Source organism: Leuciscus leuciscus (assembly GCF_965113295.1).
Source record: "Leuciscus leuciscus genome assembly, chromosome: 19".
NCBI lineage: Eukaryota > Metazoa > Chordata > Actinopteri > Cypriniformes > Leuciscidae > Leuciscus > Leuciscus leuciscus.
Window position 1 is genome coordinate 22,480,272 of NC_138743.1, and position 13,428 is coordinate 22,493,699.

Genomic DNA, 13,428 nt, shown 5'->3' on the forward strand with positions numbered 1-13,428 from the left:
CGTTATCTAAACGTTCAGGTTAAATCCTACGTTTTCCTATCAGTTCTAAGAAAGACCTTTACCTTTAAAGAATAAGAGGTTAAAGAATAACAACAACTTTAATGGAGTCAGATTAATTATATTGGAGTCAGATAAATATTTGAATTATACACGTCATCCTTCAACTGCCTTTTGTTCCGATTATTGGTTCAAAATAGCAGTGTAAGCTTTCAGCCTTACATTAGTTTTATTAAGCTTTAGACTATTGCGAAAACCATTGAACTCATCTTTTGTTTTGTGATAAGATTTATGACAACACACAAAAGATAAGGACTTGCACGTCTGTGATAATAAGAAATGAGTGAATGACTGAACATTCTTGATAGTCCTCAACATAGCCTACGTTGTTGCTGAGGTTTTTTTCCCCCTTAATTATTCATTCCAGTTTGATCCACCTTAAACTAGTGCCAGCTAAGACCTCGCACCCTCCTATTTGAGACTTGAGATCCGCTCAATTGGTTACATAACAGGCTGATTTCAATGAGACGGTTGCAGGCAAAGCTGATCTAACTATTAGGAACAGAAAAACATTGTTGTGGCATTTTTTAACTCTAGGGGCTTGAGACCATCTTCAGTTAAAAGGTAAGATTTATTTTGTGTCATAATTGTCAAGCTTATAAAGACAGACTGGTGTCTGTCTTTGTGTCATCATCTGCTGGCATGTGATATTTTTCTTAATGATTAACCAATGAATGCAGCACATCCATGCCAAACATTTGTAATAATTTCTGGAATACCTTATTAAATAAATATGCATATCACAAATGACGCATAGACACTATAGTGTAATCACGTGTCCTTTTTAATAACTCTGTGCATTTTCACATGACCATGTGCTTTTTTGTCTTCTTTTTTTTTCTTTTTTTTTTTAAGTAATCATTCATCTTTCCATGCAGACTGACAGCATGGCTAAGCGTGTTGCTGTGATTGGAGCAGGAAGCTCTGGGCTGACCTCCATCAAATGTTGTCTGGATGAAGGGCTGGAGCCAGTGTGTTTTGAGAGCAGTGATGAAATTGGAGGACTCTGGGGGTTTAAGGTTGAAATTAAACTCAATTTTAAACATTTAATGTCTGAAATTTAAATAGCTTAACAATAAAGGTGAAGTGTCTCCTTTCTGTGCCATCTGCGGTACCACACGGAAAAACAATGACTGATGTAATGATAATTGACAATAATGATTTTTAGCACACTATAATCTAAATAATACTAGATCAGGTGCCACTGCCATTAGCTCATGCCTTAATAATTAAAACAATATTGTTTAGTACACTACCATTCAAAAGTTTGCGTTCATTCAGTAAAGTTTTTGAAAGAAGTCTCTAATGCTCACCAAGGCTGCATTTATTTGATCAAAAATACAGTAAAAATAAATAGTAATATTATGAAATATTTTTTACAATTGTTTTCTATTTGAATATATTTCAAAATTGTATTCCTTTGTACTGCTTAATATTTTTGTCGAAACTGTGATGCATTGTTTCAGGATTCATTGATGAATAGAAAGTTCAAAAGAACAGTATTTATTTGAAGTATAATTTTTGTGACATTATAATTGACTTTACTGTCACTTTAATCAGTTTAATGCATCCTTGATGAAGAAAAGTAATAGTCATGTAAAAGTCTGACTTAACTCAAACTTTGGAACAGAAGTGCCTATTCAATAATGAATATATTCATTGTTATTGTTGCACCATTTTAATTAATTTTCATTGTCATTTTTGTTGAAGTTTTAGATTTGTTGATGTTTTTCTAAATATTGTTACGCTCCGACCTGTTTGACTTGCATTTTATTCATTTATTATTATTATTATTATTATTATTAATAGTATGTTTTTGACAGATTTCCCCAAAACTGCCATTGGTCAACAAACAGATAGCCCCGCCCCAAACTCACAATATTGGATGAGTCAGTTTTGTTTACACTTTTGGGGGCAAAAATAAAGTTATGGGATAGGAGGCAGTTTTTTACATTAAACTATATTACACACTTCACCTTTAATCAAACATTTCAAAGCTGCTAGCGTTTTTTTAATGTTTTTTTTATAAAAAAAAATCTGTTCTAATCAATCTGTTAAAAAGTAATTGACCGTGTCCCCTCTGTTCATTCACAGGAAAAACCTGAGGCAGAACGTTGCAGCATTTATCGTTCTCTCACAGTGAACACCTCTAAAGAGATGTTTTGCTATAGTGATTTCCCTGTGCCGGATCATTACCCAAACTACATGCACAACTCTCTGATCATGCAGTACTTCAAACTCTATGCTGAGCACTTCAATCTGCTCAAGCACATTCACTTCCAGGTATTTAACACTATGACATCACATCCACTGAGATTTATCCAAGAAATATATTTTTCCAACCATATTGGTCATATAAGACATATAGGAGTGTTTGTTTGACAACAACGTTCTAGGAACACATCTTACTTCTCACATTATTACAAGTGTGTATATGAGTTTGTTTATAAGAATTATTCCTTTTATAAAGATGAAATGTAGTGTTTAAGCTCTACGTGGTTTGGTGTATTTCAGACCACAGTTCGCAGTGTGAGGCAGAGGCCTGATTTTTCTGACTCAGGTCAGTGGGAGGTAGTGACCGCAGACAAAGATGGACAAGTGGAGAAACATGTGTTTGACGGGGTGCTTGTGTGTGCAGGACAGTACACACAACCCATCAAACCCCTCACACACTTCCCAGGTGATCTGACCATAAGATAACAGATTGTTAAATTGGCTTTACTATGCAGCATTCAGAACTATGTGTAATACTAATTCCCGGTATGGCTCTAATATGTATATAGAAGCATCAGTATATTGGGTAACACTTTATTTCAGTGGTCCACTTTAGACATTCTACTAACTAACTTTGCACCTACATGTCAACTACCAGTCATTAGAGTATTAGTAGACTGTCTACTTAATATCTGCTGATACTTACGTTAGGTACTTATCTGCTAATATTTTGATGGTCCCCCAACAGGCATTCTACTAACTATAAGTAACTTTGCAACTACATGTCAACTTACTAACCCAAATCCTAACACCTAAACCCTAACCTAACAGTCTATTAATACTCTAACGAGAGTTAGTTGACATGTAGTTGCAAAGTTACTTATAGTTAGAATGTCTAAAGTGGACCATCAAAATAAATTGTAACAGTATAACATTTACTGTAATTTTGTCTACTACAGGTATTGATACATTCCCTGGGACAGTAGTTCACAGTTGGGAATATAAGGACCCCGATCCTTACTTTGGGAAGAGAGTTGTGATCGTTGGGATTGGGAATTCTGGTGGAGACATTGCCGTGGAGCTTAGCCGAGTGTGTGAGAAGGTGTCTAATATATGTTTTACAGATCATTTCTCTAGTTTTAGATTCTCAGAAGGGTCAAAATCAGCATATATATATGTGGAGGAGGCGCATCCCACCAATAGACAAATTAGTGACTGAGTAATGTGTGTTCTTTTTATGACCCAACTGACTGTATTTCACATTAAATAATATTATTTCAATGTATCATTTAAATAAGCTTTACAAAAGCAAACATTGTATAATGTTAGTGATTTTATGTCATTGTTGAAAAAGTGAGTTTGTTGGGTGACAACCCCTGATAGAGACATGTGTTCTTATTAAGGTTGCAGATAGACAGATGAAGATCAAGATAAAGTTCAAATGCAGGGTTTAATAATAATCCAACAGGCAAAAAAAAAAAAAAAAAACAGAAGGTTGTAGCAACACATTCACTAACTCAAACGAGACAGGACAAACACAGAGTGAAGGTGAGGCTACGTTCACACTGCAGGCTGAAACGACCCAATTCCGATTTTTTTGCCCCTATGCGACCTGTATGATCTTTTCATGACAGTCTGAACGACACAGATCCGATCTTTTCAAATGCGACCCAGGCCACTTGGGTATGTGGTCCCAAATCCGATACATATCCGATCTTTTGAAATGCGACTTCAGTCTGAACGGCCAGGTCGCATGTATCCGACCCGCACGTCATTGATACGCGAAAAACGTCATAATTCTGCGTTGAAGTAGTCGTCGGTTTGAAAACGGACTGCATATTCGTCGAGCTGCGGTAAATCTGCCGAATGGGTCGACCTCGACGAGCCCGTTAATAAAAAAAAAATTTAAAAAAAGCCCACGGCCATTATAAATACGTTATGTTAACTTATTTGTGCTGAATCTGATATTAGATAGGTCAGCGGCTGCTGTCTGGCTCTTGTGTAACGGTCGCTGCGCGCGCTCGTGTGTGTGTGTGTGTGTGTGTGTGTGTGTGTGTGAGAGAGAGAGAATTTAGCTACTTCCACAAACAACAAGTGACGTCGTTGAGTACTTGAGCGCATGCGGGTCACTTCTGGGTCATTTCACGTTCACACAGGAGATTACAAAAGGTCGCATTTAATTGGAAATGTGAACGGCCTTGCAAAAAAATCGATTTTTTTTCAAAAAATCGGAATTGAGCATTAAGCCCTGCAGTGTAATGCACATGGTGATTAACAGCTGTGATGAAGATTAGTGTCCATTGAAACTGATCAGTGGCGGGGAAACTCAAACAAAGGAGCACATGTGACTGATGAATACAAAAAGTCTGTGAAAATTAAACTAAGAACCAACACAACTGATATTTCGTAACATGTATGAAGTGTTTTGGTAGTTGTAGTGCGTTTTGAGTGTGAAATTAACTGCTGTATAGTTGAAAGTTGGTTATGACAGCTGTGTGTAGAATTTTGAAAAAGTGACCTAAATACTGAGAAATACCTTCTAGCGATTAAAAAAAAAAAACTGTAACATACAGTATATTAATATTAAAATAAGACTTGGCCTACTGACTAATTCATTCAGCCAATTATCTATTTTAATGTGTGGGAGGCAGGCAGAGGCCAGGATCTAACTGCAGAGGGTTTTATTAAAAGATTATATTTTTTTTATTACCTGGAACACAGTGAAACAAAGGAATGAACACGAGCAAACAGGAAACCATTACAATCAACAACTGACAAAGCACCAAGAGAAACACAAGGGCTGGGTGTTCAGGCCATGCCGTAATTTCGAGATGACAAAATGTTACATACTACTCGGAGCTGTTCAAATCCTCAGACTATAAATGAATCTGCAGCAATCAGGTGGTACAGAGGTCACATTGTACAAGAAGGAGCCCTCAGAAAATTCCCAGCTTACAAGTAATTATGAGTTCTATGAGGACTTGAACGCTTTTCACAAGTTTAAATGTTTAATTAAGGGAACTACGACATGGCATGAACACCTATATGTACACAGGAGCTAAAAAGCTTAACAAGATAATGAGAATAAAGACTTTTATGTTGTTACAAAAAAAAAAACTATTTTAAATAAATGCTGTTATACTTTCTATTCATCAAAGAATCCTGAAACAAATGTATCACCATGGTGAGCTTCTTTTAAAAATCTTTTGAATGGTAGTGTATTTGTAAGTAATGAACATTAAACTTTCTAGATCTCTACCCCTGCTAAATCAGTCTTCAAACTCTGTGAAAAGGGCTATACGGTCATTACATTTAACCCTCCCAATTCTAAATATGTATTACTCTCTTGGTTTTAGTTAATAATCTGTTATTTCGATAAGTTCAAATGCACTCTGATCAATCCACTAATTCAGTTTTCCTTTCTCACCCTACTTCGGTATCCCTATTCCTCACTTAGACGTTCCTGAGTACCCGTAAAGGGGCGTGGGTCATAGGTCGCATGGTCAGTAAAGGGCTTCCTCTAGACATGACGATGATTAGACGAGCTCGAGATCTGATTTACTGCCTCCTGCCTAGATCTCTGCTCAACTGGATTGGCGAAAGAAGCCTCAATCAGAGATTCGACCACAAGCTGTATGGACTACAGCCTGAGCACAGGTGAAGGGACAAAATTTTGTTATCGTTGATGAATAAAGTAAAGCCCTGACAGTTTGTTTAAAAATTACATCATCATTCACTGTGACCTTTGCCTATATATTTTGTGATTCTAGAATTCTTGACAAGCGTACTATTGTCAACGATGACCTCCCAGGTCGCATTCTGGTAGGAGACCTGGTGATGAAACCAAATGTGCAGAAGTTCCAAGGCTCAGCGCTTGTCTTTGATGATGGGACTGTTGAAGAGAAGATTGATGCAGTGATCTTATGCACAGGCTATGATTTTAAATTTCCCTTCCTCCCCGCCTCCTTAAACTCTGGTGCTGATGGAGATCTGAAACTCTACAAAAGAATCTTTCCTCCATCTCTAGAGCGTCCAACACTGGCCATCCTAGGCCTGCTGCAAACCAAAGGGCCGATCATGCCAGCTGCAGAACTGCAGGCTCGCTGGGCCACCAGGGTCATCGCAGGTACTGAGCAAACATGACAAGTCATGAAACATTACTTTGACAGTTATAGGAGAAGAATATATTAAATTCATAATCATTAATCATATTTATATACAGTGTTGGGGAAAGTTTCTTTTTAAAAAGAAAACATTATAATGTAATGCATTACAGTATTGCATTACATAACATTTGCGTTACTTTATCTCACCTGGGCTGGGCTTGCTTGTTTATTTTTTAATAACAATTATATATATATATATATATATATATTTTTTTTTTTTTTTTTTTTTTTTTCTGTACTGCAGAGGGCGCAGCTCAAACAAACCTTTCAGCTGTGCTGCCATTCTTACTCCTGATTTCTCTCAACATGGAGACAGGAGAGGTGTCATTCAATAAATGAGGAAACAATGTAACTTGCATAACTCAGATATTTTGTTGTAAATTCAAAATGAATGCGTTACTTGTTACTTGAAAAAAGTAACAAGTTACAAGTAAAACTCACGTATCTTGTAATGTATTACCCCCAACAGAGTTTATATATAGGATTATATAAATATGTTTTTCATAATTTCCGCACAATAAATATTTATTTAAATCTCTAGATAATAGTCTTATGTATTATAGTAATATTTTTAGAATGTATTTTCATAATTTACGAATAAAAGTCTGGGACAAGAGTAAAATAATAAATCAGTTAAACTTTACAATAAAGTTTAATTTGTTAACATTAGTTAACATGAACTGAAACATTATATATATACTAATACAATACTAAGCAGCAACAGATGTCGGTGGGGTGGACCTGGACGAATATGCCTCATCTATTTGTGGCTACATCAGTAAATGTATTGATGATGTCACTACCACCAGGAAGATAACCATCTGTCCAAATAAGAAACCCAGGATGAATGGAGAGGTGCTGTGTCTTCTGAAGGCACGGGACTTAGCCTTTAGAAAAGTAGACGCAATTGTACTGTAACGAGTTAGCGCAAAGGGGAAATATTAATAATAACTCATAACTTGTTATGATTAATTATTAATATTTGGGGCAGTTAATTAACTTGATGTAGCTAAATTAATATTACAATCAATTAATCAGTTCGTCCAACAAACTCTTTTGATTATTCATTTATTCTAAGAAAAGCGTATCTTTCATGGCCACCAAAAAATAATTATTTCTTAGCATGTAACGTTACAGCGCTTAGAGCATGTAACAAGCTCAAGATCGTAAAATAGACTTTGTTGCAAGCAGAGAATCAGAACCAAATACATATTGTGCACAAGTTTTATGAACTAAATCACAAACATAACTAAACTAAACAAACATACATACATGATACATACATGCATAGGTAAAATCAGGCCAGCTGACAGTCTTGCCCCGGGATGAGATAATCTTAGATGCGGCCCCAGTTTAGGACAGGACATCGCACAAGATTTGTGTCAACACAGAAAACATTTCATCACTGAATAGGTTTTTTCGTTTACTGAAATTGTGGTTTATGTCAGCTGAATGGGCGGCACGGTTTTTAGAGAAGATAAGGCAACGTTTTTTTAGTACAGTTCATTCAGGTCATTCTATTCTACATCACTTACCGATCAAATAATACCCTGGTAAACCAGAGTTCTCGGGAGAGCACAAGTTGAATTTGCTCAGCGAGTTACTCTGGTGTCGAGCAATGGAGCTCATTAAATATGCCCCTCGATCTGAGCTGCACCAATCACATCGGGTTATCTGATATAGGCGGGCCAGAGGCGAGCTAAACAGATGACGACAGCGCTGTGACGTCGAAGTCATCAGTAAACATTGAAAGATGGCTATGGATGAATAGCAGTTTTTTTAAACGGCTTTGGCCGCTACAATGAACGAGTTAGACTTGTCTTTTTCCCAAAAGAGGAACAGAAGACGCCGCTCGAATCGTTCCTTTGCAAGAAGGGTGTTTTTGCTGTTTTGCCGACCGGAAGAGTCTAATCTACCAGTTAGCTCCGCTGGTAGCTAAGCGTATGGGGTTTATTGTTGTGATTGGTCGTAGTGTTATCCAATTGCGTGCTGTGAGATTTTCAAATGCATGCTTGGTGCCGTCCCTCGAGCTGGCCGATTTTCATTGACCGACACCAGACCATTAATCTTTTAGATTTAGGTCTGGATTTCCAGGCTAATCAAATAAGGCTTGGCAGGAACAAAAATTTGTTCTTGACATCTACTATCAAGTATCTTGGGGTACACATTTCCAATGGTTTTATGAGGGTTGATACAGCCAGCATTATAAAAAAGGCCCATTAGCGCCTATTTTCTTAGGAGGTTGAAGCAGACTGGTCTCCTCACTCCAGCTCTATTAGCATTTTACCGGTGTGTGGTTGAGAGTACACTCACCTTTTCTATCACTGCCTGGTACAGGAACTGTTCTGCTGCTGACAAGAAGGCATTGCAGAGGGTGGTAAAATCTGCTCAAAAATAACTCTTAGCAGCCTCCATTGAGGACATCAGCAGGTGCAGAAGCAGAGCATCCTGTATTATGAAGGATCCCATCCACCCAGCAAACGAACAGTTCAAACCCCTCCTCGCCTCAGGCAGAGCCAGAACAACAGGCTCAAATGCAGCTTCTTTCCAGAGGCTGTAAGACTCATGAACTCCCTGAGCCTTAGTGACTTATCTCATTATGCTGTGCTGCTTTGTCTGTTGCTCTGGATTAATATGCTAATATGATGCACTGCTTGCTTAGTTATTTGTTATTGTTTTTTAATTTTTTTAATTTATTCTATTGAATTATGTTTAACTTATTGTATGTATATTTGTATATTATTTATTTTCAATATAGTATGCTGCTGGACCTGAGTAGTACATATTTTAACGGAGTCACCAGATCAGCACGCTCAGCCCACTCATTCACTCTCCACAGAATTCTGATTCCCTGCACATCATCATCAGCGAACACTATATAGACTCTCTTGTCCTTCACTCCCTTGTCTGGTCTTGTCCCTACGAACGCATACAAACTCAATCCTGATACCTACCTGTACTTCCCCGCTTCAAGGATTCCTTACCCGAACTCCGTCTTCAGTCATCCATCTTCAGCCACCTGTCACAGCCTACAGCCTGCTGCTCTCTCTCCGTTCATACAAGACACTAGGGATGGGCAAATAAAGCCTCATGAAGCACTGACGCTTTCCCCCATAGACAGTATAAGAAGTGGACAGAGCCATCTCATTGGAACTCAATTGAGACAAGTGAAGCCCATTTTTTGCGATTTTTTTAGGACTTCCGTTCCTGACGCGCAGACTCAAACCGAGCTTGACGACGTAGATGTGACGTGAGCAACCCGTCTGTCTTCTAGTGGCTGTGGTATGAGAAATCTGAATCATTCCCTTCCGAATCTTGCAGAGACGGAGAGCGTGAGTAGGAGGTGTCCACGAGCTAGGAGCAGGAGAAACTTTTGCTAGGTATTCTGATTAATTATTTTGTCATTTTGCCTCCACGTCTCCCCGATTGCCCGCGAGCTTCTCCTCCTGTCCATACGGTAATCTCTCTACTGTGTGACAGAGAGTCGCGTGGTTATGACGCAATCGTTAGCCTACTTTTACAAAAACTGCTTCTACGGGGCCATAACATAAGCTACAAGGTAATGGAGCATTTTATACATTGTCGTGTTTCTTTGGAAATAAATAATGGACAAATGGAGTCTTTAAACGCCTCAGATGTGAAGTTATTCGCTGTCAAAGTGACGCCAAAATGAATGGGAGTCAATGGGATGCTAACAGCAGGTGAAGTTCTGCTACAAGATGATGGCACGCGGCCGGCTTCAACTTCCGGTCGACTTCCTTCCCGCTTGCTTTCCCCTGAATGTTTCGGGAAAAGATTCGAAGCATCAAAAGTGTTGAAAACAGCGCCATCTTGTGACAGGTCTAATTTATAGCAGCCATGTTTATGAGCAGCTGAGTGTGCATTGTTTTATCCATTAAGCACAAATAAAAGCCTGACGACGCTAAATGTTCAGTTTTCTGATAATATAATTCGCATATTAAAGTGTGGCAATAAATTAAATGTAACAATTATTTTAATACTAATTATAAAATATGCTATAGGCTTATTTATATATATTTTTTAAAATGTTAGTAAATGGACTTAAACTTCCAAAAACCTGTAGAGTAGTTGTCTGGGTTCAAACATTCCAACACGCAAAGTGAAGCATTCAAGTGACTGCAAAGAACGTGAGGCTTCATTTTTCGTTGATCACGTGTTTCTCTGAAAACAATACGCGCTCCGGCACGGAGCTAAGGGAGCTTCATGAGAAATTGCGCTGCGTAGGCCTACTCGATACGCGCTTTGAAGCTTCTGTGTCAAATGTAACATCACTACAAGACAGACCCGATAATTATCATCCAGCTAAGTCCTTCATCAATTCTGTCTCTGCCACAAGCTCACCTGTCTGCATAACTGTTCAGACCCGTGCCACTGCTCAGTGCTCAATAATACTGTTTACGCATCACTTACTTGTCTGCTTCCCTCTGTATCGTAACAATATTTAGTTGAAATATGAACCTTTAAAAATATGAAAGTTTTGTTAATATTATTTAATGGACCTGAGCAAACATGACCTAACAATGACCAGTTGACTAACGTCAACAAAGATTAATAAGTATAGGCCTACTGTAAAAAACGTATTGCTAATTGTTAATGTAAGTTAATTAACTAATGGGGCCTTAAAGTGTTACCAATGAATCTGTATATAATTTAAAAGCACAAGTTTCCAAGACGTCCAAGTTTAACGTGACCTTCTTACATGATTTAATCATGATTATGTTTTGAAAACTTTTTTCATGTATGAATTCTCCTTCTGTTCTTCAAGGACTAAATCATCTTCCTCCAGCCGATAAAATGGATAAAATAATTGAGAAGGACATAAAAGCAAATTTAAAGAGGTAATTATTTATTTACCTTGATGGTAATTCCAAATATTTTGTTTTGACAATTAATCTATGCTCGTTTTGAACTCTCTGCTATCTCTCTACAGTTACCCCTGTCCTAAGCTGGCTGCCCTTCAAGTGGACTATATCCCTTACCTAGACACAATAGCAAAGGAAGTGGGCGTCCGTCCCAACATTGCCTGGCTGCTCCTGAGGGACCCTGCTGTGGGACTGAGGGCTTTCTTCGGCCCCTGTACTCCCTACCAGTTTCGGCTAAGCGGACCAGGGAATTGGAGTGGTGCCCGTCAGGCTATTCTTACCCAATGGGAACGTGTGGCCAAACCCATGAAGACACGACCCATTCCAGAACCTTCATCCTTCAGTTTGTTCTTTTGGCTGGGCCTGTCAGGAGGGGCTGTAGTGATTTTTGCCATTATGGCCATGCAAAAGAAGATCCCACTCTTCCTGAGAAACCCATTTGTTTCTTGTATCCCATAGAAAACCCATATTCGATTTTTGGGTAGCTCTATTTTGAATTTGCATTTTAACCTTATTATTCCTTTATCTAATTCTTGGAATTCATTATCATTTATAATACCTGTTATTTTTTAAATCCTTTAATCTGTGAAGGGAATAAAATTAAACACATTGTGGTCTAATACGTTTTTTTAAACATATCGCTGCACGGATACACCTAATGCAAATGAAACACATCCATTTGACATTCATTTGTGTTAAATAACAGACTGTTTAATAATGTCTATTAAACATTTGGTAAAAGTACACCGTGACCAGAACATTCAGATCTGTGTGATGCTGCCGCTGACCCAGAGAAAGTTGTCTGAAACAACTTTTAAAAAAGTATTTTCATCCTCACAGCATAGGCACAATTTGCGGGTGGGACGAGGGACGTGTCCCCACCACTTTTTTTAAACATCTCGCTGCATGGATACACCTAATGCAAATGAAACATCCATTTGACGTTCATTTGTGTTAAATAACAGGCGATATGGCGCTGGAATGTTTATTTCCAATGTTATCAGTGGCAGAACGTTCTTTTTTGGCTCTTGCACGGTATTCCTTACTGTGAAATCACAAAACAAATTGCAAACACACTATTAACATATGACTGCTTGGCTAAATATCTGGGCTATCATATTGTGAAGTTTGCTGATGACACAGTTGTGATGGGATTGATATCCAACAACGATGAGTCCTTTTTCATGTATGAATTCTCCTTCTGTTCTTCAAGGACTAAATCATCTTCCTCCAGCCGATAAAATGGATAAAATAATTGAGAAGGACATAAAAGCAAATTCAAAGAGGTAATTATGTATTTACCTTGATGGTAATTCCAAATAGGTTTTGGTTTGACAATTAATCTATGCTTGTTTTGAACTCTCTGCTATCTCTCAGTTACCCCTGTTCTAAGCTGGCTGCCCTTCAAGTTAAATCCTTTAATCTGTGAAGGGAATAAAATTAAACATTACAATTGTGGTATAATAAGTCTTTTTTTTCCCCTTATATCTGTGTCATAGAGCTGCACGATTTATTGGTAATAGATTACCAATCTCAATTCAGACACCCACGTTTCTTATTTCCAAAAGACAATGATACTCCAATGTCTGTTAAACATTTGGTAAAAGTACACCGTGACCAGAACATTCAGATCTGTGTGATGCTGCCGCTGACCCAGAGAAAGTTGTCTGAAACAACTTTTAAAAAAGTATTTTCATCCTCACAGCATAGGCACAATTTGCGGGTGGGACGAGGGACGTGTCCCCACCACTTTTTTTAAACATCTCGCTGCATGGATACACCTAATGCAAATGAAACATATCCATTTGACGTTCATTTGTGTTAAATAACAGGCGATATGGCGCTGGAATGTTTATTTCCAATGTTATCAGTGGCAGATTGTTTTTTGTTTTTTTTGCTCTTGCGCGGTATTCTTCACAGTGACATCACAAAACAAATTGTCTCCCTGCTCTTGATATACAATCATTGATGAGCATCTTTAATTTTAAAGGGATAGTTCACCAAATAATGAAAATTTTGTCATTTACTCACCCACATTTCATTCCAAACCTGGATGAGTTTCTTCCTTATTTTGAACACAAAATAAGATATTTTGGTAGAACGTTTGC

General features: G+C 37.9%; 2 protein-coding genes across 3 annotated transcripts in view; one reads left to right on the forward strand and one right to left on the reverse strand.

Annotated features, from left to right (window-relative positions):
• myoc (myocilin) overlaps window positions 1-13,428 on the reverse strand; it is a 261,947-nt gene that overhangs the window by 153,108 nt on the left and 95,411 nt on the right. The window lies entirely within an intron of this gene.
• Window positions 412-11,934, forward strand: LOC309481768 (flavin-containing monooxygenase 5). Of its 2 annotated transcripts, none has more exons than XM_082146845.1 (9): window positions 412-621; window positions 913-1,076; window positions 2,152-2,340; window positions 2,572-2,737; window positions 3,231-3,373; window positions 5,729-5,928; window positions 6,042-6,397; window positions 11,224-11,296; window positions 11,389-11,934. In XM_082146845.1, exons 2-9 carry the CDS (start codon window positions 930-932, stop codon window positions 11,777-11,779), a joined length of 1,665 nt encoding a protein of 554 aa, XP_082002971.1. In that variant the 5' UTR covers window positions 412-621; window positions 913-929; the 3' UTR covers window positions 11,780-11,934. The 2 variants fall into 2 exon arrangements, with proteins under 2 accessions (XP_082002971.1, XP_082002972.1); XM_082146846.1 differs by having other exon boundaries at window positions 413-621; window positions 936-1,076.